The sequence below is a fragment of the Cyrtonyx montezumae genome, unplaced genomic scaffold (genome assembly GCF_038088225.1).
Source record: "Cyrtonyx montezumae isolate F1298 unplaced genomic scaffold, pur_monq_1.0 scaffold_4, whole genome shotgun sequence".
Classification (NCBI taxonomy): domain Eukaryota; kingdom Metazoa; phylum Chordata; class Aves; order Galliformes; family Odontophoridae; genus Cyrtonyx; species Cyrtonyx montezumae.
The window spans coordinates 14,791,278-14,817,039 of NW_027072045.1; the positions used below are offsets into that span (position 1 = coordinate 14,791,278).

Below are 25,762 nucleotides of genomic sequence, written 5' to 3' on the forward strand. Positions count from 1 at the left end.
TACACATCTTGTCTATCTGAAAACTGCATCCAAAATCTATTTGCACTGAATACTCCAACCTCTCTGATTACTTAAGGGATCAGAATTGTAGATAAACTGAACTGCCCTAAAAGTGAATGACTGAAGCATGAAAGCAGACAAGTTGCTACTGTGGCTTCACTCCAAATGGCCCTACAATGCACTAAGGACAAAGAAAGACACTGAGGAGTCTGTCCAGGCAACCAGTTAACCCCAAGTGAGCTTGAGACTGATAAAAGCTGCCAGCTTATTTATAACTTTAGAGGCTTGATTACTATTCGTATCTAGAAAAAAAAATAACTCAAGCAACAACAGATACAAGGGCTGTTCTTTCCTGCTTCACCCACTCCATCACACCTGAAGATATAGCTCATTTCTGTGGCCTCATCTCTGTTGAAGCTTAGATGTTGCAGTGACATGTTTTAGGGCCAGCCTAAAGGGGGGCTGGGTAGGGGAAGAGGAAAGCACAGCCAGCATAGACCAATGTCTCATGATACCAGATAATCTAAGGAAAAAGCCATGGAGGAGATTTGGAATTAAGGCCATTTTTCCTCCTCTTTATTTCCAGGTCAGCCTTAGCACCTGCAGTGTGAAATTCAGTCAAGGTGCCAATGGATTAGGGGCAAGGCAGAAAAAGCCAGGAGTCCAGCTACCTGGTCAACCACAAGAAACAAATCCCCAGCAAAGAACATTTGTAAGCCTGATGGGAATGAGACCACCACAGTTTATTTAACACAGTCTTCATGGAAGCAACTATGTCTAGCAACTAATGAAGGAGCAATTCATAGCACCCTCTTGTAAGTGAATTCACTGCTAGGGAAGGCACCAGTCTGGCTGTGGTAGAGAATGAAAGCCTCTACTGTGTTCAAGCAACAAGGGCAACACATACAGAAGGAGCAAAGCTCCCCCTCCATTCCAAGTTCCACCTCACCAGACACCCTTCTTCTCAGGAAACAGGAGAGGACTGCTGAGAAACCCAACACTTGATCTTTTTTGTCCATTCAGTCCTTTGCCTGGTTGCTGAGACAGCTAACCAGAAACCCCACTGAGTGCGGCAATTGCAGGGATTTTCCACCTTGAACATTCTCTGTGATGAGACCAGCAACCTGTGCCAGAGCGGAGCAGAGCAGGGCTGAAGGGTCCAGCTTTATGGTAAGCATCTTCCAAATCAGTGAAAAAACAGCTTGAACATTCAATCAGGGAATCAAGATAACATTACTTATTTTTACCGGGGGCAAACCAGAAAAGAGGAAGCAGTTTTACTTCTCCTTATTAAAACTTGATACCCAGCTCTCACTGGTTGTATGCACTGCCCAAGTGAATCATTACTGCAATGCTGATATTCAACATACAAGCAGCATCTCCTGCATAAAGCCTCACAGCACAGTACCCAAAGGTTGTAAGGTTGAACAAGGACAAGTTTCAAGCTCCTGCCAGATGCAGGTCCCCACTCATCTCCCTCCATAGCCATTGCATGGCTCTCTGATGGGGGTGGGAGGTGGGCTGCATCCCGTGTGGTGACACAGCCACGGGAGAAGTGGAATCCCTCCCCCTGCATACTTACTGATAGTAAGGCTGTCATTGAGCTTGAAGCTGCAGAGTACCTGATCAATATTTCTTGCATGATAAAAACCATTGCCTCTTACCACAACTTGAAAAGGTTCTGTAAGGAGAAGTATAGAAGAGTTATGAAAAATGGCTCAAATGCAGCATTTCCATCTAGGGTGGTTTGAAGTACATGATGACAGCAGTCTTCTGTCTGAATCCATACTTTCACTCTGATGCAGTTTGTAGCCAGCCCACCTAGTGACACAAATTCACAGCTAAGAACATTTATTGTTGTTTCTCAATTTTGTAGGAAAGCAGCTTGCTGAGATAAAGTTGCAGTTAGATTTTCCCCTCCATCCCCAATCCTTGAAAGCCAGCAACCACGAAGGTGTAACTGAGTCTTTCAATACAAAACATCAAAAGGTAAAACCTACATCTAGAGGCCTGCTGTTGTCAGAGCAGGTTAACCCTCCTGCCCTTCTTTTCCCCATCACTGCCACTCTGTACAGTCACTCGCGAGAGCTGCCTTCAGAATAACCTGCTCACCAACACAAGCTGACAATCGAGTTTTAATCCCAGACTCATGAGGAAATGTGGGCAGCTGGTTGAGGATTTGCTGGTTGCCACTGAGAAGTCTGCCCCTTCGAACGCTCTCAAACATTAGCATGTTCTGGGTGATGGTCTGTTGAAATGGCTAATTCCATTTAATTTTGCGCCCTGGCTCTGGCTGCGTCCTTTTCTTCCTTAGTTACCATCAGCTCACAGATTGCAGCTTTTGACAAGACAGCGAAGGGAAAAAGGTCAGCACTGAAATAACCGGGCAGCGCTGGCAGCGAGATGGTGGGTTGGAGCTGGTGTGCGCTGACTGCGCTGTCGGCTCCGCTTCTGTGACTCTGATGAGAAGCTGACGGCTTGCATCCACACCTGGGAGTTGATGTGGCCAGTAGGATGCCACATCCAACAAAACCTTTCAATCACATCCTCATACCGTAAGCATAATCAAAGCAATGATGCTGTCAAACAGAATAGGAGGCACCTCTGCTGCTGCACTGATAGCCTGTTTACAGGCTGCACGTCTTGGTCACTTTAAATCAGAGGGAACAGAAAGGACCAAACTACATTTCTCCACAGTGAGGATGACAAATGTGCAGGGTCAAAAAGCATTAAGCATCAGATAGCTGTCATAACGTGACTAGATCAATTTGTAAACAGACTTGCTGGATAGCTTTGTCACAGTGAGTCAGAACCCCAATAGCAGTTGTCATAATTCAGCTGCAACCACATGGAAATCATTCAATCAGCAATTTACTAAAGCTCTAACAAATAAAAACTGAAGCTGAGAGCCCCAGTAATCACTAGCACAGTGGTAATTATGAGTTGCAAGGATAGTTGTGAGGAGTGGGTCAGTCTGCTCTAATCCCTGATTGAGAATGGCTTCTAGTAAGCAACCCCAAGCCCTACTACTCTCTTACCAGATTCTAGAAATCAGTAATAACACTGGATAAAATCCCAACTAGTTTTCATCTCCTTACTCAGATAAGCTGCATAAAAAATGCAAGGCTAGCTCTACGTTTTGAGGCTATAAACAAGCAAGCTGCTTTTCTGGAGTGTCACAGTGTATGACACTTCTGAAAAATCAAGTTGTTTTTTTTTAATCAAAATTCTGAAACATGGGATTCAAATTGCAATTTAAAAAAAGTTATAAAATTCCTAACTAGAAAAAAAAAAGACAAGACCAATCTTAAATTTCTAGAAATTATGTTCTAAATTTCATCAAAATCCGAAGATACAGTATATATATTGTCATATTTAAGAGCCATGTGACCTTCCTTCTTATGTATAAATTACCAGTAAATTCTACCATGTTATTACCAAAATTTAAAATGTATTAAAATTCTGATACCACTTCAGATGCCCCAGAACTTTCCTGTGCTTAAGTCCGAGTTAGAATTTTAAAAAGTCACACTACAGAAAGAGCTATTATCTGGCTTCAAGATCTGGATCCATTCTATTGTGGAAAAGAAAAAAAAAAATAATTGTTCAATCCAAGGAGATCCCCTCCAGCAGACAGTGGTATAAACAAATAGCTATGAAGAGGAGCCTCTGGCTCTGCTGAAGAAAATAGGATTACTCAAGATGATAAAGCCAAGCTGGAGTTTAGCCTTGTGCTCTAAAACTCTTTCAAGTTCATTCCAGGTAAGGCTTGCAGGAATTGGCTCACAGGAAAAAACTATTATGTGCTCAGTTCTTGGTGTCAAAGACAATTTCACCCACGCTGATGGCCTGTACCACATCGAGCTGCGCTTGTGACTCTCTCCTCCTTTTGAGCTCCCTGCTGCTATAAGCAAACAATCACACATGTGAGCATCTTCATGCCCTAGTGATTCAGCAACACACTTCACCTTCGCTGGATGGCTCTGTCAGCAGACAGAATAAGCTCCAAAATTTAAGCATGTTCAGCATACATACAAACTGAGCTGATTGCTTTCTCAAAACAACTTTGCTCGTTTTGCTGAAACATGCCTCCCTCCAAGAAGTCAAATCTTCTCCTGAAAACATGTTCTCTGAAGTTCTTACGAAAAATATTTTCAAGTTTTCTATTTGAAAAGATCTTTTCAGATGTCATCCTGCAATATTCTTACATTGTGCCAAATCCATACTGGAACTCCCATGTCTATTTAGCTAAAAACAATGTTTAATAAGCAAGAAAACTTGCAATAATTTATTATCCAAGAATTTCCTGGCATACAAGAAATAAAAACAGTTTATTGCTATGAAATAAAAAAAAATGCCAAAATCAAAGCTTTTATGTTTTTTGATAAAGCCTGCAAAGGAAATTCTTAACAGCAAAGTATTTTCTTTTTGAAATCTTCCAAAGGTAATATTATGACAAACATCTAGCTCACAATTACCTACTTAGAAATAGCGGAAAAGATATTTCATTCTAAATTTAAATACTCAGGGCACAGCCATGCTGTGATTAACATGCAGAAATGAAGAGTGAATAATTTCTCTTCTTTGTGCCATTTAATAGATTTTTCCTGAATCTCCCATTTTGATCCACGTTTTCAAGGTTGGCTTTCAGGCATCCTGCATTTATATGCCATCATTTCCTCAGTGCATAAGGAAGTGAACAGAAGACAGTAAGAGATCTACATAACCATGCTATAAACTACGCCTTCCAGCAAGCTTATGCTGTCACTCTCACTCTGCTGCAATATCTTAAGTAGGAAAAATGTAGAAGATTGTTAACATAAACAAGAACAAATGCAAGTTAAATATCCTAAACAGGAAAGGCGTGAAGTTACCAGCAGCTCCTGTGGGGATTCTTCACATTTGCTTGTACACTAGTTGTTCTTTCATTGCAACTAAGTCAACCACTTATGCTTTGGAAAACATGTCAGGTATCTTGTCCTTTGCAGTTAATTACCATCTAGTTCAATAAACCTGAAGTGTGTGCGAATGTTCTGCAAAGTCATGTTCTAACTGCTGTCAAGCCCTGGTAGATTCAATGAACTCAGTCATTCCAGAAATTCGTGATACAACGCATTAGACACTAAAGTAGCCCCTGGTAGCCCAGTTTTATGCCATTTTTGTGTCCTTTTTCTGTTAGGTATTTTGAAGATCTGCATCTGCAGATGCCCCAGTGCTCTCTCAGTCATTTCTCCAAGCTTGCGTTTGGAGAATACAAGTGTATCACCACCAGCTTCTTCCCAAACTCAGAGGGGACACGCATGGCTTCAGTCACAGCCCTAGGAGACGCTTTCCAACACATCCAGGGGCTTCAGCTCTGACACCACATTAGGTTGTTACTAACATTTGATCACTGTCATTTGCTTGCCTTACCACCCCAATCCTGTGAAAGCTTACCTCCTGCACAAACACTGGATGGCTCAGCTGCTAGGATCTCAATGCAAGATTTCTTGAGAATCTGGAAGATTTAAGATAAAGGCATTTTTGGTGATCATTTTTAATCTATGCTTTATTAACACAGGAAAGGGTCCCCTTTTTTAGGTTTCAGAATAGCTAGCTTACTGAATCAATGGTTCCTCGTAGGGCATAAAAGCCTCCCGTAACTGGAAAAACATGATCGATGCTGTCAGCTATTGTTGACAGCTGCAAAGAAAGACAATCATAAATCATGAGGAAAATAAAATTACAGTGAATACAACTGGGCCCCTTCATACTTGCTGAAAGACATCATACTGACATGAAATGATTTATGCCTCAAGTAATTAAATAAATGCCTTCAACTAATGCTGTTATTTCTCTACAAGTATAAAAGAATAACAAAATAAATGCAAGCAAGTAAAATTACCTGAGTTTCATTGAAATCTTTCACTCCAACACAATAAACAATAGCTCCAAAGCTTCTGGCTCTGTTGGCCTAAACAAAAAGATTGCCATGAAGTGCAAAACCATATGAGCAGTGGAGCCAACAGTAAACACCTACAGTTTTGACTTGAGCTAGTCTGGGAAAACACAAAGGTGACTTACTTCCTGTTCTGCATAATAGAACTGAACATCTTGCAGTTCTCCATCCGTCAGAGCAATAATCACACTAGCAGTCCGAACTCCTGCATGGACAATAGTTAACAGATTGCATATGGATGACACAAGATTTGACAGAGAAAATAAGTTTGAAGTGACACATGCCTTTTTGCTGACAAAAACACAAAACCACAGGCCAGAATCTCAGCCTGATTTGTGCGGACTTTGCTGGAAATGCACTGATCTACCCCAGCTGAAGGTCAGATGTATGACAGCATACAGCAGGCAAAAAACTATGCACCTTCAACACAGACAAGCAGCGCTTGAAGGAGCAATGCTGCTCCAACAAGGCCCTTGCAGAAATTTCTCTGTCCCACGTAGCATTTGGCCAAAGTTACACCTACACCCTTCATGTGGAAAAATGGCACAACAGATTCTTAGAAACATGTCTTTCTTTTACTCTTGACAAACACTTCTCTACATGGACAACACCCAGAGATTGCCACTGCAAGGCCTCTGCAAGAGGAGTAATCCTGACACTCTACCTTCACCTCCACCAGGTTTTCAAGGAGAATCCCTACTGAACACAGCACAGAAAGGTACTTCCACAAGGGGTTCAGTCCTATGCTTTTCATGCAACAAGAATTAACAGTGAAGGTCATAGGAATTTTGAGCCTGAAAAATGAAAGACCAGATCCACTGGAACAATTTCATGTCTTGGGATAAGCAAGTTCATGTTCCACATAAGCTTATGTGAAAAGGTTGCACAGGTTTTTGGATAGCTATATAAGTAACATGGTACAGAGTACAGTACTATCTAGAAAAATGCAAATTGTTTAAAAAATCTCAGTTTTTTAAAAACTATGGTTCAACCAACCATCCTGCTCCAATAGTCACACATGATAATCTACACATACATTACTTTTAGAGAAGTATTTGTTATTTTTTCAAACTAATCTGGTACGATTTCAAATGTCTTTCTCCATACCGTCTGAAACTAAAGACTGATTACTTCTGACAGGTTTCTTATGCCATGCAGTCCTTCCCATGTCATGTCAACACAGATACAAAACCTTAAAAAAAAAAATGACCTGCAACTTAAGGGAAAAAAGCTTGAATTCCGGTATTACTCTTTTTTTTTTTGTGCTGAGGAAGTTGAAAAAGAACAGAAATAAACTGAACTTCACTTTCTTCTCAATTCTTGATTCTTTCACAATACTTTTTTATAATTCCAGAATTCATCTGTTCCTTTTTCCTTACTAATCACCTTAGCTAAGAACTAATTAACTACTCTCTATCTCTTGGGAGGAGGTAAAATAATTTTCACTTGGGTTCATCAAAACCTCAGTTTGTCAGGTAGGAGCATCTGAGAAGCCACACAACAGAGCTGCTGGTGAAGACTCCACACTCACACTCTATTTTATTAAAAGGCACTGACCTTTTTCTGGGTTTCCCAAAGAAGCCATCAGCTCACAAACAAGAACAACTTAAGACCAGTCTACAAACCAGACAAAACCTTCAGTTCAACTAATTAGGCCTTCTCTTTGGCACTGATAAAAGCATAAATATATTCCCCTATGAAATTGAGCAGAAATGTACAGTACATTGAGAATCTGATACTAAATTATTCACAATGATAATATAACTTCCAGCTGATCACACTTGTGCCTACACTAATGAGAAAGAGAAGTTGGGAGCACGAAGCAGACAGAACTGAGTGCATCAGGACACAGCAGGGCAGGAAAACGTACATGTTCTTGTCCCTGGGTGCAGTACAGGCCATTCCGGCTACAATGCTCCAGCCTGTATTCAGCCCTGGGTCAGATCTGGGATTATACTGGTCTCCTCTGGTCTTAATAAACCATGAATCACACATTTGAAAGTAGGGTTGTAGTCAAAATGGAATGCAATGATTGTGTAACACCAGTCCTTTCTCCAGAACTTCTTCAAATGAGTTTACTGCAGGTCACGTAAAACTATCATCCCTATCTTTCTCATGCAGATCCATAACAAGAAATATACAGCACCTACCTCCATAGGTTTCATGGTAAATCTGCTCATTTGCCTGCAATGAAGTGTAGAACGTAGCAATTAAATGCAGAAGCAGAAAGGAAAACAAAATGTATATGTATAAATCAAAGAAAGGAAGTTCTATAGTGTATACCCTTTTAAATCCTTCATGCATGAATGTGTCTCCTCCAGGCACTTCATACTGAAGAATTTCAAGCCCTCTTCTTATGGCTTCCCTTTGGATCAAAAACAATTACAACAACAACAACAACAAAAAAGGAAATAATTTTATGTTATTGTAAGTATTTCACTTGTTGTTTCATCAAATAACACAGACAGAATACATATCCTGTCAATACATTGCACAAAGTACATACACCCCAGCTAACACTAGTAAAATCGAGACTTTTCAAAAAGCAGTTGTGACATCAACCAAACACCCATGGGAGCACAAAACCAGGCACATGCTACCATGCTAGGTTTAATCCATTTTTAAAGTCGTAGTGCTGCTCCTGGTACACTGTTTGCCAGGGCACGACAGAATTAAAGTAAACGCCAGATATTGAAAGCTGACAAACTGCAGATGGAATGAGAATTTAAAAGTGTATGACCCCGTCATGAAAATAGGATAAAAGTTCATTACTCAATCAATCATCAAGACAGCAAGGATTAAGACTTGTCCATTATAAAGACAGAGACCACAAGATATGAAAATAGGTTGGGAATGAGGACAACTCCCTGTCCTAGACCAATCAATCTTTCTCAGGCACGGACTGTTCCCTGGTGCAACTTGGACACCATCACTCCTTTGCACAGCTTCTTGCTCCACAAACACCTGGAGAGCAAGAGCATGGCTCAGGGAAATTAAAATCAACTGTCCTGATTTCTGTAAGATCCACAGACACAATTACAAGGGAAATAAGATAAAGGGATGAAGGTAATGGAAGGATCTGGAATGAGGGACATCCTTAGGACAAGAAGCACAATATTACACTTTACAAGTATAAAATGAGCTGAAAAAGCACAGATGGATATCTAACAGTAGATTTCAGTAGAGTTTAGGACAGGGAACATTTTTATATCACATTAAATATCCTGCTGCTGGACTCCTGACTATTTCCCAAACTGCAAAGCACAAACTTCCCTGGGAAAAGTAAAATAAAAATAAATAAATAACCTTGAGCTCTGCCTTCTAGATAGAAAACAGAGGCCTGAGGACTTGATTTTGAAGGAGGCAAGAAGAATTTTTACTCCAGCAAAGACTTCTTTAAAAACCCACTGCCCAAGTGTGCAGTGGCAAAGCACTTCTGGCACAGCTGCTGTACAAAGGCAGTGTTGCAGCAGTCTGGCAGGTAGTGCTCCAGCACCACCCTGTGTGATTGCTGCCAGTGTCAAGCTCAGAGTTTTAAGCTATTTCAGAAAACACTGCTGGAGTTTCACAGTCAGCTCAGGGTCTGAGAGGTCTTACACAAAAACTGCCTTATTTGGGTAGCTAGGGACACTGAGGGGAATGTACACAAACTCTGGTCTGGAAACACAATTTCCTCACTGAAATATTTTAATAGGAACCACAGTGCTGCATTTTTCTTACAAGGCTGAAAATGATAACAGAGGACCAGCAGACCTTCCAGATCTCCTGACATCTGCAAATATTGGAAGGATTTCAGTGGGTGCCACACCAAGGACTGAGACAGAGCTCTGAATCCTGGTTTTGTGGAACACTCGCTGCTTGACAGCAGGGATGGGAGGTGCTTTTGGTTGAATACTGGGAAGTACTTGCCTGTTTTCTGTTAATTTCATGATTGTAGTGCCTCGTGAAGAAAAAACAATGAAAGACATGCGCAGCATTGGACTGAAACAGAAGAACAAGCCAGATTTATATTTCATACATATTGTTTCATCAGATTAAGCAATGGATGGGAAATAGTACACCCAAAATGTCTATGTATATGTACATACAAGCAGATTAAAATGTAATCTAAGAAAAATTTACCTTATGAATTTCTCAGCCAGGCTTTCTACAAAAGAGTAAATCTCCGTCCAATGATTTCTGACACTTCCAGACCTGTGTGCAAAACAGAATGGATTAAGTTCATCTCATTTTACAGTGAAATTCCTTGTATCAATTTTAAGAGTGAGACATTCCAGAGTTAGTGAGGGACAACCTGGACAGAGATGCATGCAGATGAGGCAGCTGGTGTTGCTGGGGCTTCTACAGCAGCTGTTCTAGAAGCCATAACCAGACAGTTATGACAAAACTCACGGACCCAAAAACAAGTAAAAATACATATTTTATTTTATGTGATGTTGCTAAATCATCTGCTAATAGATTGTTTACTTTCCTAGAGCATAGCTCTGCTGTTGCACCCACAAGGAAAGTTTGTACTGATCATCCACCCTCCTAGAACATGTGAGAGAACATTTTCATTAATTATTGTTTGTTTCAAAAAAGAAAACATTTGAAGTAATTTAGAGGGGAAAGGCAATGCTAACAACTAACACACTGGACTAGCATTTTTTTTACACTTAATCCCTGTCTCTGTTACAGACTTCCCATGAAAAGCTGGGCAATTAGTCATTACACATTTGTGCTCCCATTCCCAATCTATAAAATGCATTATTAGGTCTCTGGCTTTTCTCAGTTTAGTCTTAGGTTCTCAGGGACCACAACAGTCTTGTGGGACTCAGACCTCAAACAGAGCCCAGTATGCAGCAAGTCTACAGTAAATGATAGCTGATTTGTTGCTGGTGAGTTTGATCATACACTTTCAAGCCATTTAAAAGGCTACAAAGCATGAGAAATCAATGGTTTGAAAAGCCCTCCTAGGGTTGAACAAATAGCTAATTCACCTTTCTCGCCAAGCAAACACCTGCATAATACGTCTTGGGCACAGGCAGAGAGAAGCAAAGAGAAATAAAGCAGCAGCATATCAAGAAGGATCACAGGAGCTTAGAAACAAGAACTAAGATACTCCTGAAGAAGCAAAAAACCTTAGGCTTCCTTTAATGGACATTAGACATTTTTCTGTATAAATGCATGAAAGTGAAAACAATTATAGTTGTGCTATGGGCATTCCAAGCAACCCTGTGCAAGATATTTCTACCTCCTTTCACCAGGTACAGACTAGCAGAGAAGTCCATGTGTTCAGCAGCACTGGTAGGATAAAGGAGAGCAAAGAAAGGGACAAGGGCCACTGAAGTGCTGAAGCTGGAATAAGAGCAGTGTCAAGGCACTTGAGCAGACTTATTGAGAATGGTGAGCCATTCACATAACAACATAGTTAACAAAAATGAGGAAATTCAGCTGCCTGGCAATAAGGAAGGGCCAAGAATGCCCCAAGGACTGCTCAAACCAAGGACTGATCTGTAGTCTGCCATTTTTAGGCGCTATGCTCCCATATTGGTGAAAAGTGCAAGGGACAGAAGACTGTACTACTAGCAAATGACTCCTTTTCTCAACATAGAAGGTACTCCATGCCTATACGACATATGTGCTTAAACAACTGCTTTTTCAAAAGGGAACCAAAGCAGTCCAGCACATACAGTTCCCCAGGATTCTTCTGGAAGTCCCTGGCTAAATCTCTGAATTGTCTGAATTTAAACAGACTTTCATTGTATGCGTGCAAGATTCAAAGTAGAAAGATCTATACATTTGTATAGATATCTATGACATTTTGTATTGTTATCATTATTTTAAATTCTGGCCTCACACCCCAAGCTGACCAGTTTCAGCTTCACTCTGAGCCAGTCAAGCTCCATTCTTGCAAATTCTGATGTGGTCACTTCTTCACACAGTGTAGCCAGTCTCTTACTCAGAAAACAGTCGGTTTTGAGTTATCAACCTCCCACTGCAAGCTGCAAAGGCAAGGATGAAATCCCAAAAAACAAAGTAGCGATGGATTTTCAAGTTGCAACAAACCATCACTTCCAGTACCTTCTTAAGACTTTATTTATTTATTGTGCCTTTTCTTCTTCCCCTTTCAAATACCTAATCCTAAGGCAAAGAACAGTTTGGTAAAACAACAAATCAGACACTGAATATTTGGAAAAGTCATAAAGTACTGATGGTGAAAAAACATGAGGAAAAAGTGCGAATGCACAGTTAACCATAATAATGTGCATTTCCACAAATAATGAAATACCTTTTCTTTAAAGGGGATAACCAGGGACACAAAAAGTAACCAGAAGTGGCTGTAAGAATTCTACAGGTGCCCACCTCTGAAAACCTAGCAATGCCTCTGTCATTGGCTAGTCCTCATTGGAAGCATACCGTTATAGAGTTACAACACTATGTTTGTTAAGCTACATAGCGAGCTCCCCACAACTATCAAATAGTACTCCCAACATTTGCAGAAGCAGCCCAACACTACTGAAAATACAAAGTCATTCCACTGCTTTTTGGATTTTAGCTTTAAAACCACCAAATTGTGACGGCAGCATAAATTAACATGCTGTGTAGCACAACTGGATGGGACTAGGAAGTTTTTGCCATGGTTCTCCATGGCAGATGAGAAATTGTGAAACAATTCAAGCACACTTTTATCTCCTTTTTGTTTGTTTGTTTGTTTACCATATCTGGTACTTAAAACCATATATTCATTTTCAACTCCCCAGTATACAGAATCATTAAGGTTGAAAAAGACCATTAGTATCTTCCAGTTCAATCAAACTATCCCTACACCATGCCTGCTAACCACGTCCCTTAGTGCCACATCCACATCTTTCTTGACCACCTCCACCACCTGCCTGGGCAGACTATGCCAGTACCTCACCAAGTTCTTGAGCCTGGAGAATGGATAAGGTCTGCCAGCAATGTTTTACACCAGAAATTATTCATGGACATCCTCATAGCCTCACTACTTTTTCAGTAGTTTCAGTGTTTTTGTTGTTTCCCTTAGAATCCTATGATAACTGATGGAAAAACAAACAAACACCACAAAACACACTCCTGTTAATCAGCATATTGATGCCAATAAGAGCCTGAAACAGAAGTGACATACTGTCTCAGAACACCATCAGTAAAAAAAACCCCACAAGCAGTTTAATTTCCTGGCCTGACTGGCTACAAAGTGATACACTTAGTGTATAAGTTTTCAGAGAAACTATGAAGATTTCCAAACAATGAGGGGACAATAAGCAAAGCATGGACCAGCACTGTGCAGAAAGTACACAGGACAGTGGTGCAGCCAGGAGCCCTGCACAGACTGCTGCTCTGCAGAGCACTGAGCCAAATATCTCCATGGGCACTGGCCTACAGCTTACAGGGGGCCTGTGGTCCCTCCAGAACCAAGCATGAGGATGAAGCCTCAGGCCTCTGATTCTGGTAGCAGAGGCAAACGCAGAGCAACAAACAAATGCTGTGAATAAAATGTGAAATGGGCTGCTCCTAACGGTGGCTCACTGGGCAGAGCCTGGAGCAAGACAGGCAAAATAAGAGAATTCCCCCAGGTTCATACCTACAGAACTGGCCCAAACAAAGCAGAAAATCTACAGGAGTCATCTCTGGGAGCACGCTCCCTGAGCTCAGTTCCCATTACACATGAGACAGAGTCAGCAAACCACAGCATAGGAAAGAATGCACTCTCTGCCTCACGGCCCTGAGGAGCAGCTGCTGCTCCCGCTGCCGTTTTCCTAAATTTCACATTGCTACTGCTGGATGGGAGGGGAAAGAGAGGCCAGCAAATATTTCTGGGGGCGGAAGGAAGTGATGCGATTGCAGGGCTCGATTCAGCTCCTGCTTGTTTTGGAGTGACTTCTTGCAGCTTAGCAGAGCTCTGTGTCGTGTGAAGAACACAGTGAGTTGCGAGTCAAGCCTTTCTCTCGCTGATGGTTGAGGCAGCACAGTGTGAGCTGGCTGCAGTTCCAGCCCTCTGCCCTAGCAGATTCTGAAGCCTGATTAACTGGTGGCAGCTATTTCAGAGATCCTGGAGCAAGAATCAAGTCCATTATTAGTGACTCTGTGTTCAGTTTGAACGTGGTGTCAAGGGAACACAACAGCAATCAAGTCTGCTTGTCCCTAAGTATCCCCTTGAGCCCTGCGTACTGCCCCCTGCTCAGAAACAAGGCAGTTTGTTGTTATTTGAAAAGAGCTCTTTGTGGCTGCAGCCACATCACAGACAGCAGGATAGTTCATGCACATGGCTAATAATGGCTTTGCAATAAAAGCAAACCCTGGGGCATCTAGTTTGTTGTGGCTTCAGACATGCACATGCATGTTCATCCAATCCCTCCTCTCCCTTCTTGAGAGCCAGTAGAACATTCAAAGTGACAAGGACCTTCCTCACTCAAACAATGCTTCCTGAGAGCACAGAAAGGACCTTCAGTGAGTGACTCACCCAGGCTAGGAAGGACTAGTTTATATTATCTGCTCCAAAGGCAATTAGGAGCACTGGCAGAGATAGCCACCCCAAGACAGTCCTTGCTGCAAAGCATTTACAGTGGTAATGGACAAGACAAGCACTGGAACAGGGAGGGGAAAGAGACAAAGCAGCTGGGAAACAGATTTCTTACTCCTCAGCCAGTACACCAAGCTCAGGACATGAAGCATTTGAATCCACTAGGTTTTTATGACCAAAATTAATTTTATACTTCCTCCTGTAAAACTACTGACAACTACAGCAGTATAACTGACTTGTGCAAACCACACCTCATAACCCATTGCTCCTACAGTTATCCACCTCATCCAAGAGCCCTGCCCTCTGGTGTTACAATTCTTGCATCACCAGAACAGGAAGCCCCAAAGTGCAGCTCTCAGGCCAGGCCCAGGCTGCAACTAACTACATCAGATCTCCCAGCAAACCTCCAGCACTGCTCTCAGAAGCTCCAGGTCTGGAAGAGCTGCTCTTAGCATCTCAGTCCTCTTAATACAGCCTGGAGAGTGAATTAGAACCCTCAATCCCAATCAAGATACAGCACTCATACCGAGATGCAAGCTATAACCAAAGGCATGGAGGCATAGCTCTGGTGCTGCAAGAACTCATTCAATGTCTCTCTGTTCCAGATTAAGGGCTCTGGTGCTATGACACATCGTAACAACTCAGAACACATTGCACACCAGCATTTGGCCTGCAAGCTTTGTTACAAAAGTAATGAAATTCTCAATCAGTGACCACATCGCAAACTGAAACCCTAGGTTTGGGGGAATCTTATTACTTCCTTGGCTCAAGCCCCAAATAAATAATATTTAGTTACATGCATAAACAGACTGCAAATGACAACCTGCTATGGCTTTTTCTTCCTGTTAATCATACACATTTTGTGTTAAATAACCACTGCCCATTAGCTTTATCTTCAGTTTTATAAAGAATATTTTCTTGGGGCTGTGGAAAGGGAATTGGGCTCCCACATTTTTCTTCCTTTCCAAAAAGGAAATCTGGCAGAATAATATCAGACAAAACGCAAACAAATTAAACCTGGTTCCAATAACATAGGTATGTCTGAAGCTGAATAAAAACTTCCTTTGGAATATTCCTCACAATTACACCTTGTTGTAGGGAAATCCCAGCACTGACTGCAACATAACCACAACAAAGGAAGATGCTAAGGCAAAATACCAACAGATTATGTTTTGAAAACTATAAAGAATATTGCTTGCAGGCAACTGGAGCCCACAAGAGGTACCATGTAGATGATGAGGTTACACTATAAAGCGGAAAAGTCAGACAGAAAAGGAAAAGAGATAGACACTAGACACAGCCATTTTAAAATACATGTGTATAGCAATAAATGAAGTCTAAGAAACAAAGCTAACACTTATATTCAGCATGCCCTCCCAGTCTCATGCACCTGCATCAGGTCCCAGACCATATGATACACTTAAGATTGGTTGCAATAGGCAGATGTCCTTGCTTAACAAAAATGTTCAGCAACGTCTGAAGCCAGAAGCGAGACACAAGATTTTTCAGAAGCAGTGGAGCAAGATGACAGAACACATATTTGTGCACCTACTTCTGCCAGCAGGCCAATTTCCAACCACAACATTGTTAGCCACACACCTGCCTTGCCCACACCTTGTGTAGCACCCAGGCACAGAACAGCATCAGTCTGAGCACTGCAGATAGGAGTGGAAGTGGCTGCAGCTCCAGCTCTGCCCCAGAGCAGGCAGGCAATTCATTACTTACATGAGTGCTAAATTCATTCAAAAAAATTGGCAAGGAAACTGCTTTCTTGGGAGGATAGGAGGTGGGAAACAAAATGTGTTTACCTAACTGTTTTCTTTATTTGCTTTAAACAAAGCATATTTATAGAAAGAAAAAAATAAAAAGGTTACCTGAAGATTATCAGTGCACTGTATTGCCTTAAAATAAAAAGCCAGGTCCAGAATAGCAGCTACTGAAATGCCTTTTGTTCTGATGATGGCTTTCTGGCTTGCCTAAAACTTTAGGAAGTATCAACCCATTTCCCTCCTGACAGCCCTCATGAAACAACTGCAGGAGTGTTGAGAGGATAACAAAAGATATATATATATATATAATGTATTTATATCCCCAAACAAATCACATAGAACAAGATGAGACAGGGCAGCTAGTTTCCTGTCTAACCAGCAGATTTTGTGCTCTTCTACACCATTTCTCCACCAGTGGGGCTCACCTCTCAAGAGCGGCTTAGCAAGGGTAAAGGGAGGCAGCTGCAAAACAGATTACAAGGGAGAGGAAGGCTCAAGAGGCCACACTGTGCTGATGCCTTTAGCAAAACTACTGCGAAGCACAGGAGAAGCAGCAGAACTGGCTTGAAATGCAATACTGTCATGGACCCTAGAGGCAGGAGTGCCATGAAGTGAGACTACCCACAAGTTTAGAAGGAAGAGGAAAAAGGATAGCTAGGTCAGCTCCCAAAAAGATTAGTATTGTTGCTCTGGAAGAAAGTCAGCTGGGGCCCCAAAACATTTTCACTGCCATGGTCCAGGTTGTGGAGGAAAAAAAAAAAAAAAAGGAAATATTTTCAAGGCAGCATGGCCTATCTTTCCTCAAAATCCAAACAATTTTTTTTTTTAGCAAACATCTCAACAGGACAAAAAACAAAAAGAAAAAAGAAAAAAAGCTTTGGAGAATCACACATTCCACATTCTCCCCTGCCCATCCTCCTCCATTTTCCATCCTGTCCTATGGATAAAAAACTAACCAAATAAACTTATTTCTATTTGTTAAATACAGAGCACAGAGAGCTCCACTGCTCAGATCTGTCATGTCATGCATTGCTAGGAGCAGGCATTTATGGGAGAGTTAGAAACCCTTTTAATACAGGACTTAGATTTGTTGCACTAATAAACAATCACAGTGATGTCACCAGGCACTGCTATAATCAGAAAACACTAGAGGTCAGTCATTCTTCTTGCGGTGCAAGTGTGTTTCAGTATGATTACAAACAACAGCTGGATGTTACCAGCAAGGCAGGGATGAAAGGGATGTATGTTTACATACTCAAGCACGAGGATGTCACTACAAGACCAGAATAGTGGAGCAGCCAATCCTCAGCAGTTTGGGGTTGGACTGAAAGAAGTTCTTCATGCACTCAGACAACCTAAGCAACGGAAGCAACCAAAGCAAGTGAAAAGTACTCAGCTACCCATATATTTATTTGTTTTATCTTATTAGCTATGCTTGTTTAAGGACAAACACAAGATCTTTGAAACAACATGTGACTTGATCTTAACGTGGGCTGCAGGAGAAATGAGCACAGATTGATGTGCCACACACAAAGTGCTCAACTTGCTGCAAACAGAAACATTTCTGCTGCTTCAGTTCAATACTTTGAAGTCCTCTGTTGCACCTCCAAATAAGCTCATGCCTACATAACTCATGGGCGATAGCATACACACCACACAGGACTGCTGCCAGCAAATGTCTGGTTCTTGCAACTTCAGAAATTTGTTCATTTTAGTATTCGCAGAGACAAAGCAGACCTAATGTGGCTCTGACAGTCAGGCAACCCGAAACAGGATAGTAGCAGGTCCCCCTACCATATGTGCTGCTTTTCCTTCTCACCGCGCCTGTTTCTCAGACACCCAAGGCTCAGTTCCACTGCTCTGATCTTGCCTGTCCCATAGAGTTAATATAAAGGGCTGCAGTCAAATTTAGGAAGGGCTCAGACTAACTGTAAGAGCTCAGAGTTGTTTTTTCCTTCTCTAAATTGGCACCACGTGTATTATACCAATAACTTCACCAGCAGATGATTTTTTCCTCTGGAGGTTACTGCCTGCAGGATTAGATCCTCACAGACTCTGCCTGGCAGAATGAAAAATAAAATAATGACCCAATAAAGTCATTGATGTAAAACGCAGTGCTTACATGTGTTAGGAGAAAGGTGTGTTGCCTTCTCCCAGTTTGCCTCCTACAAATGTGGGATTGCATCTTTCCATGGGGAAGCAAAGCAAAGCAGATCTTGAGTCATTTTGGTTCACTTGGACTGATTTCACAGACAGGATTTGTCGTTTAGCTGAAGAGCGTGCTACAGGGTCACAGGATTAAATCCTGGAGCTTTCAGAGTCAGCACTTCAACCCCACTGTTATACAGCTAATTAAGACTGAATGCACCCAGTTCCACAATAGCAGGGCACTAATGAAGGGGCACAATACTAAGAACATGTGGGGATACCCATTAGTGGACATAGATTTGTTTTTCTGGGCATTTTCCCATTAGAAATTAGAGCCAGGATTCTTTGCTGATATGCACCAGCACAGATCCAACTTTTTGTCCACTGCATTTCCAGATTTGGCCAGCTGCTTACAGCTGGCGTCCTGCCTCCTCCCTACCAGGAATACCCCAGCTCTTCTCAGCACTGATCAATTACTAGTTCCTTTCTAAAGAACTGTCCCAAGGTTCAGGATTATCCATCCAGACAACTCTCCCTGACTCCAGAAACGTTCTTCACAGAATCAGAGTATCCCAAGTTGGAAGGGTCCCATAAGGATCATCAAGTCAAACTCAAGTCCTCATGCTGCGCCAGATGCCACGGTATACTTCTGGGACTAAACACACCCAGCCAACACGTACACTCCCTCTCAGCACCACATGCATTCTGTTAAAGTAGGAAAGCCACAAAGGACCAATGGCTCCAAAGATCTGGCACTCCAGCGTTACTCATATGGATTGTAATGGGATTTCATTAAGGCCAGAAGCAGCTTTGCCACTGCCTTTGCCACTAGCTCATAGAAGTGAGAATGGTTTCTAAAATCAAGGGCCCAAAATTATTTTACTGCTTTTTGCCAATGGGTTTCTCTTTCAACCTCTTGAAGGCTATAAAGAATCAATCTGCAACTGAAGCCAAAGAGAATTTTCCCACTGTAACTTAAGTGTCTGACTTCTACTCCAGCCACCATTGGGTCCAATCTGCAATGGAGTAAACAATACAGCACTTGAGTCAACCTGTAGTCTGATAAAAGAAAAGATATGCTTTTGTGCCCACAACGTGAAGGAGGAGCTTGCTTACACAACTGGCTTTCTATTGCTCAACATATCAGTAACTCTAAGCAAACCTCTTTGTCCTCTGCCTTGATTTCCCCACATAGAAGAAGATCAATAACAGCAACCACCTCAGTAAAGTGATATGTAAGTGATATGCTTCTGAAGAGAAGCCGCACAGGAATGCAGCATGCTGATAACTGGAGCACACAAGGATGGTTTAGACAAGGAAATCACACTGCAGAAGATATCCCATGCTATCAAGAGAACCCATAAATAAACCAACCAACAAATAAATAAAAACATCAAAACCACCAGGCAGCATGTCAGAGCATCTTCCAGAAAGGCAGAATGTCTTCGGTAGTTTTCAGAGCACTTCGCTCTGAAAACTGAATCCCAACTAATGATGCCTTCTTCTTGAAGATGAGGACATACTGGCTCCTAAGTGACAGTGGCACTTGCCCCACAGGGCCAAACAGTTCTCCCAGGTGAGAACCAGCATAGCACAGACCTAGCACCTGGCTTATAGAAAAGAAGAGGCTTCAGTATTTCATACCACCACGACCCACATATAACCCAGGAAGCGCTGTGTAGCACAACCACTGTGCTCACTACGTGCACAAGACCAACAGTTTTCTCTGGATTTTAACCTTTGGCCATTAAGCCAAAGCAGTGCAGTGAGCAAGACAGCTCGCACCTTTTGAGAACTACCTGTGGGTGCACCTACATACACGGGCTACTCATCACAACGCGTCCATGCATGTGAGCTTACACAAACCCTCAGGCCACATCTAAATTAGAACTGCATGGTATTAAAGTGTTTGCCAGCATTTTTTAATATATATAACAACTCAAACACAGGTTTAGACAGCTCCGAAGAAGTCAGCCAGAAGCAAATTCCATAAAATCTTACAGTGATCACATATAAAAGGCAATCGCTGCATACAAACACCAACACCTTAGCTGACTGTAGGCAGACCCGCACCGTCAGCCCCATGCGGCCGAATCCCGCAGGTGCCGGCCCCGCACCACGCTGCATCCTCAGCACCGGGCTCCGGAGGAGGAGGGGGAGGGAGGGGGATGGGGGGAGGGGGGGGACACCGACCACCGTCCGCTCAGCCCCAGTGCCCAAATCCCGCACCCCGCAACCGGAGGGTGCCCCGATCCCCCGGGTCTGCCCGTGCCTGACCCGAGGTGAAGCGCGGGGCTTCCCTAAAGGCTCCGCCTGGGAAACGCGTACGTCTAGAGGAGAAAAAGCAAGGACCCTCCCCTGGTACTCGGCACTGGGGGAGACGGGAGGAAGGCACTAAGAGGAGTGGGAGAAGCAGCACGGAGGCAGCGAAGGATGAATAACCGTTTTTAAACGTGACTGTCACTTACTTATCCAGAATGAAGTAGAGATCAAAGGCGCCGTGACAGGAGCGCTGCTCTTCGCGTTCTTCCTCCTCCTCGGGCCGGGCGCAGCAGCTCAGGCTCCCACTCGCCAGCAAGAAGCAGCACAGAAGTGCCGCTCTCTCCACGCCGCTCCTGCCACTCGCCATTTTTTCCTTTCCTTAATTCTTCCTCCTCCCCCCGCCTGTCTCTTCGGAAGAGCCGAGGGAGGAGAAAAAAAATAAAAAAATAAATCCAACCCACACCACCAAACCACTAACTTCAGGATCTCTGCTCCAGGCTGCGGAGAGCCCGCGGGCACGGGGCTGCGGCTCTGGGCCGGGCTGGGGGCTGAGCCCGGCCGCAGTGCCCCCGTCCCCGCAACCCACACCCGCCCCGAGCTCGGCTACGGCCCCGGCCCCTCACGGAGCGGAGCGGCTCCGTCCGCAAGGCCAGAGGCAGGAAGGGGCAGAGGGAGGGGAGCGGCGGGGGGAGACAGGATCTTATGGGGGAAAGCTGAACCGGGACTTTCCTGTTCCGGGATGCCGAGCGGGGAAAGGCTGCGGCGAGCGGGGCACTGAGGGGAGGGAGGGAGGGAGGGAGCTCCGCGCCCCGACCCCACCGCTCCTCCGCCGCCCCCGCGGTTATGGGGTGGGGGTCTCCTCCCGGGCTGCCCCCGGAACGAGAGGCAGAGGAGCTACGGAAGCGGAGCGGGGTGGAATAGGCGGCGGTGGGAGCGATGGGCATCAGTGCAAAAAGCTGTGAGAAATGGAGGAGGAGGACGGGGTACGCGCGCAAAATTGAGTTGCGGAATGCAATTGTAGCGGTGACTGCCTTGGGGCAGGGGTAAGGATAGGTTTTCAGGGTTCTCTTGTGTCACAGCACACTGCTTCGTTTCTGTGGTGAAAAATTTGGCTTACTCGCAACTGTGCCCTGCAGGCGATGTGCAGGACTGAAACGAAAATCTCTTCACGCAGCTTCTTAGGGCGGTGTAACCTCACCCCGCCCGCTTACAAAGCGCTGCCCCCAAGAGTTGCCCCAGCCTATGTGGATGCTGGCACCAAACTTTGCATAACCGCTGCCTTCCAGCCCTTCCCCATCACCGCTGCTGCTCTAATTAATGGAAAGAGCCACGGGGAGGGATGGCGCAGAGTCACTTTGCATGACGGACCCGGGACCATGACGTTTCTCCCTGTTTCTTTGAACACGATTCAAGGTCGAGGGAATCCATCCCCCTTGGGGTACTGGCACGCTGCCCCGCCAGGCCTGCCCCAAAACACCCATCGCTTCGCTGGGGCTGAGGGAGCGCCTCGCACTGTGGGGCCGTTTTTAGGAGCAAAAAGTGTCCCCTCCTCCCTTCAGGCACCCGAGGGAACGCGAGGCCCGGGGCTCTGCGGGGGCGCGATGGGATGGTGTCCCCTCTCCTCTGCAAACTGTCCCCGCAGCACCCGCGTGCTTTGTGCGCTGTGGGCCGTTTCCCACGGGTACGGAATAAAGGTTGCTCAGCGGCGAGAGAGAGCATCTCGCTTTCCATTCTCCGCTCCTGCACTGCGCGGACACATCGGACCGCGGCGGCGGTGGGGGACTTAGCGAGAGAAGAAGAGGGGTTCGCGAGGTTTCACCGGCTCGTCCTGCTGCGACTCGACACAGCTGCCTGATGGACTCACGGCTCGAGCTTACCGCTTTAAAACTTTTTGCGCGCTGGCCAGCTCAGCTCCAGCGATTACTTAGATCACGGAGAAATACAAGAAACCCACATCCTCCCTGGTGACATTCACCAAAAATGAGCAAGCAGCCTCCGGGCAACAGGAATCTTCCCTCCTCCCCCCCACATTCCACCGCTCTCCGGCCGTGCTGCAGCCCGGTCCTGGGGCACCTCCTGCCCGGCAGCACTCCCCACATCCCCTTACAGGACATCAGGCGTCCAGGTCCCGTTTCAGATTCGGGTTGTTTCGTAAAGTAACACGGCAGACTTCGAAGCGGGACAGTAAGAGGTTACAAAGGAAAATATGACCGTAGCTGTTTTCCGGTAACGTGCACCGCCCCTCATCTCGGGCGGCCACCGGGGGCCCGCCCCGCTGCAGGGCCCGACCCCGGTTCGTGGAATCACAGAATATCCCGAAGGGACCCAGGAGGGTCAGAGTCTAGCTCCCGGCTCCGCACCGGACCACACAAAAATCGGAGCATATGACTGAGATCGTTGTCCAGTCTCCCCCTGAACTCCGGCACTTGGGGCCGTGACGGCTGCCCTGGGCAATCTGTTCTATTCCCATCGCCCTCTGGCGAAGAACCTTTTTCCCAGCACCCTCCCGACTCTGCCCGTGGAGGATCCGTGCCCGTAGAGCATCGCACCGCAGCGTGCAGAGCTCCGCGAAGCCCCTTCGTGAGCCCCGGTAGCTGGTGGTTCATAAGGGCTGCGAAAACAGGAGAGCCGGAGGAAGGGGCCGCGGTAGGAATGGCTCAGCTCGGTTCCCTGCCGGCTGACCCCAGCCAGAAGTTGTTCCTTTGGGGTCTGTGGGGCCGCTCTCGGAGCAGCCCGGGAAGCACAGCTGGAGTTTGACTCAGTATCGGTGTGAGATTACTCGTTAATTGTAGGGCAAATCCGTTCTTTCAAAAGCATTACGGGGCTGACGTTTCTTTTCCCGATACAGGCCAGTATTCAGATTACACGGACACTAATCAAATAAGCCGGGTTATTGCCTTTGTCAACATGTTCAGAAGGATTTTCTGCCAGGCGTTAAAGGCATTTATATGGAACGACATCTTTCAAAAGCAATGTCGCTGTCCGGATTTGGGGAATATTTGCTTCTGACAAGACGTGTGATGGCTGTATTTGCCATACCAGCTGTGCCATCAGCCGCTTCAAACCTCAGATTCCTCATTCTGCATTCCCGCGCTTAGCATCCCGCCAGTGCTCCCCGTGAAGCACCACTGCGGAGCCCCAAAGAGCGCCGCAGTCAGCGGCGATGTCGGGTGCTGCCGAGGAGCAGCGGGAGGACGCGTTCGGAGGCTTTGGCCATTTTTAACTCCAACTTTAAATGAAAGTTCTTTTCTCAGCGCACCGTTACACCGGGGAACCCCTCCCACCTCCCGCTAGCGGCCCCGCTGCTGCCTGGGGGGGGAGGGGGCTCCGCGGGCGGGGGGTGGTGGGACCCGAGGGGCGGGGGGCCGCTCTGGGCGGGGAGCGGCGGTGGTGTCGGGGAGGGGGACGCGGCCGCGCCGGGGCGGTGCGCGGGGTGGGGTGGGGTGGGGGGGCGGCCCCGGAGTGGGGTGCGGGCTCCGCGGGGACGCGGCCGCAGCCGGCTGCCGGGGTGAGGGCTGCGCGGAGCCCGTGAGCGCGGAGAGGTGAGAGGGGCCAAGGCGGAGGGGGGCCCGGGGGCGGGCCGGGTTTGGGGGGGGCGGGCCGGGGCGGCCGTGGTGCCGGCGGCAGAGAGCGGACAGCGCGGGGCGAAGCGGGCGTCTGCCGTCGGGCTGCTCTTCAGGGCGGTAAGAAGAGGGCGGAGGGGGGGAAGCTGGGCGCAGACGGGAGCGGGAGGGCGGCCGCAGGGGTCTCCGTCCCCGGCGGAGCTGTCCGGCGGAGAGCCGCCGTCCTCAGCCCCTCCTCGACAGCCCCGCGGGGCTCCGCTCCTTCCCGGCCCCTCGCCCCTCGCTCGGGAGGCCGCTTCCCCTTTGGTGTCTCTCTTTCTCCTGACTGCGACGGGTCGGAGCCGTAGTGGCTTTGGGGTGCTTAGTTAGGGTCTGATGGCTTTAAGAAACGGGTGAACTTTCTTCGGACTATCTCTCCACGCTACTCCGTATTTCTACCCAGGGTAAAGAAATCTTCGCTCCTTAGCAGGAATTTCTTTCTGGTTCCGAAAGTTAGAAACCGCTCACGTCGTCACCTGAGAATGTCACCTTTGGTCTTCACGCCTGTGAATCCTTTGTGGAAAGGTTTCTGTAGGAAAGGAGTTGGGTACAAAGGGTGGAAGCAGGGTGGAAGCATCACCTTTGCTCTGCGGTCGGATGGGTACTGCTGCGGGAGACGGCAGTGACCACACCTCGGGAGGACGCGAGTTAGGCATTTCTGCATTTCCGTGTAGTTGCTCTTAAATAAGAAGCGGCCGCATTCTGCATTGAATTGAGGAATTTACAAATTCTTGCTGAGGAGCTGTCCCCTCTTTGTGGCTTTCAAAAATGCCAAATGTAGTGCTCGTAGCTCCTGTTACCATTTGATACATATAATCGCTAATAGAAAAGAGGGATTTATTTAGGCATCAGAGAAGCTGGGAGGTTAAATTTAAGGTTTATTTTTTTAGAAAATGTGTAAAGTGACACCGAATCGTTGTACACTGTTAATGAGAAAACACATCTACGTGGAATTCAGGAATCTTCCCATGTGGCAAAGCAGAGTAGCACTATACAGATCTCGACAGAAATACCATCTTACTGAAAGAAAAAAAAGCTCCAGAGCCATAGAAATATTACTGCGAAGTCAACATATTACTTCAGTTTCTATTAACTGAATGGGAGAGGACCAAATAATAGTGATATATACATATATTTTTAAAAAGCACAGAAAAAATAGATTTGGTGTAAGGAGTTATAGAGTGTATGGGAGATTTGGCAGAAGAAATGACTTGCCTAAATCCCAATATGACATGTGTGTGTTTTTCCATGTCTGTAATGCTGTGAATCTGTTATTATGGTTCTCCTACAGCACTTGTTACCTGTAAATGCTTTTAATAAACACCAGGTCAAAGAACAACGTGTTTAATTGGGAAACATTGGTTTAGGTCAGAATTCACTTTCCTTTAAAAGATTCATTTGCTTGATTGCAGTATAGAACAAGTGCTTTGCGTTGTTTCCCACATTTTCACATTACGTGGTGCTGTTCAGCTCAGTCAGTGCTGTTAGCAGAGGTGACATTAGGCAGCAAGCCTAGCAC

The 25,762-nt window shown here is 45.3% G+C and overlaps 1 protein-coding gene across 1 annotated transcript in view; it reads right to left on the reverse strand.

The window, feature by feature from the left end:
* The window catches only part of ANTXRL (ANTXR like), a 47,163-nt gene extending 26,093 nt beyond the window's left edge, over positions 1 to 21,070 (reverse strand). The window contains exons 1-10 of the mRNA XM_065746209.1: positions 20,848 to 21,070; positions 10,061 to 10,132; positions 9,848 to 9,919; positions 8,222 to 8,303; positions 8,089 to 8,122; positions 6,064 to 6,143; positions 5,885 to 5,953; positions 5,602 to 5,682; positions 5,437 to 5,497; positions 1,583 to 1,681 (exon numbers count right to left, since the gene is read on the reverse strand). Of these exons, the coding sequence (XP_065602281.1) occupies positions 1,583 to 1,681; positions 5,437 to 5,497; positions 5,602 to 5,682; positions 5,885 to 5,953; positions 6,064 to 6,143; positions 8,089 to 8,122; positions 8,222 to 8,303; positions 9,848 to 9,919; positions 10,061 to 10,132; positions 20,848 to 21,008 (811 nt within the window). The 5' untranslated portion in view covers positions 21,009 to 21,070. The remainder of the gene's footprint in view (positions 1 to 1,582; positions 1,682 to 5,436; positions 5,498 to 5,601; positions 5,683 to 5,884; positions 5,954 to 6,063; positions 6,144 to 8,088; positions 8,123 to 8,221; positions 8,304 to 9,847; positions 9,920 to 10,060; positions 10,133 to 20,847) is intronic.
* Between the last annotated feature and the right edge of the window lie 4,692 nt (positions 21,071 to 25,762).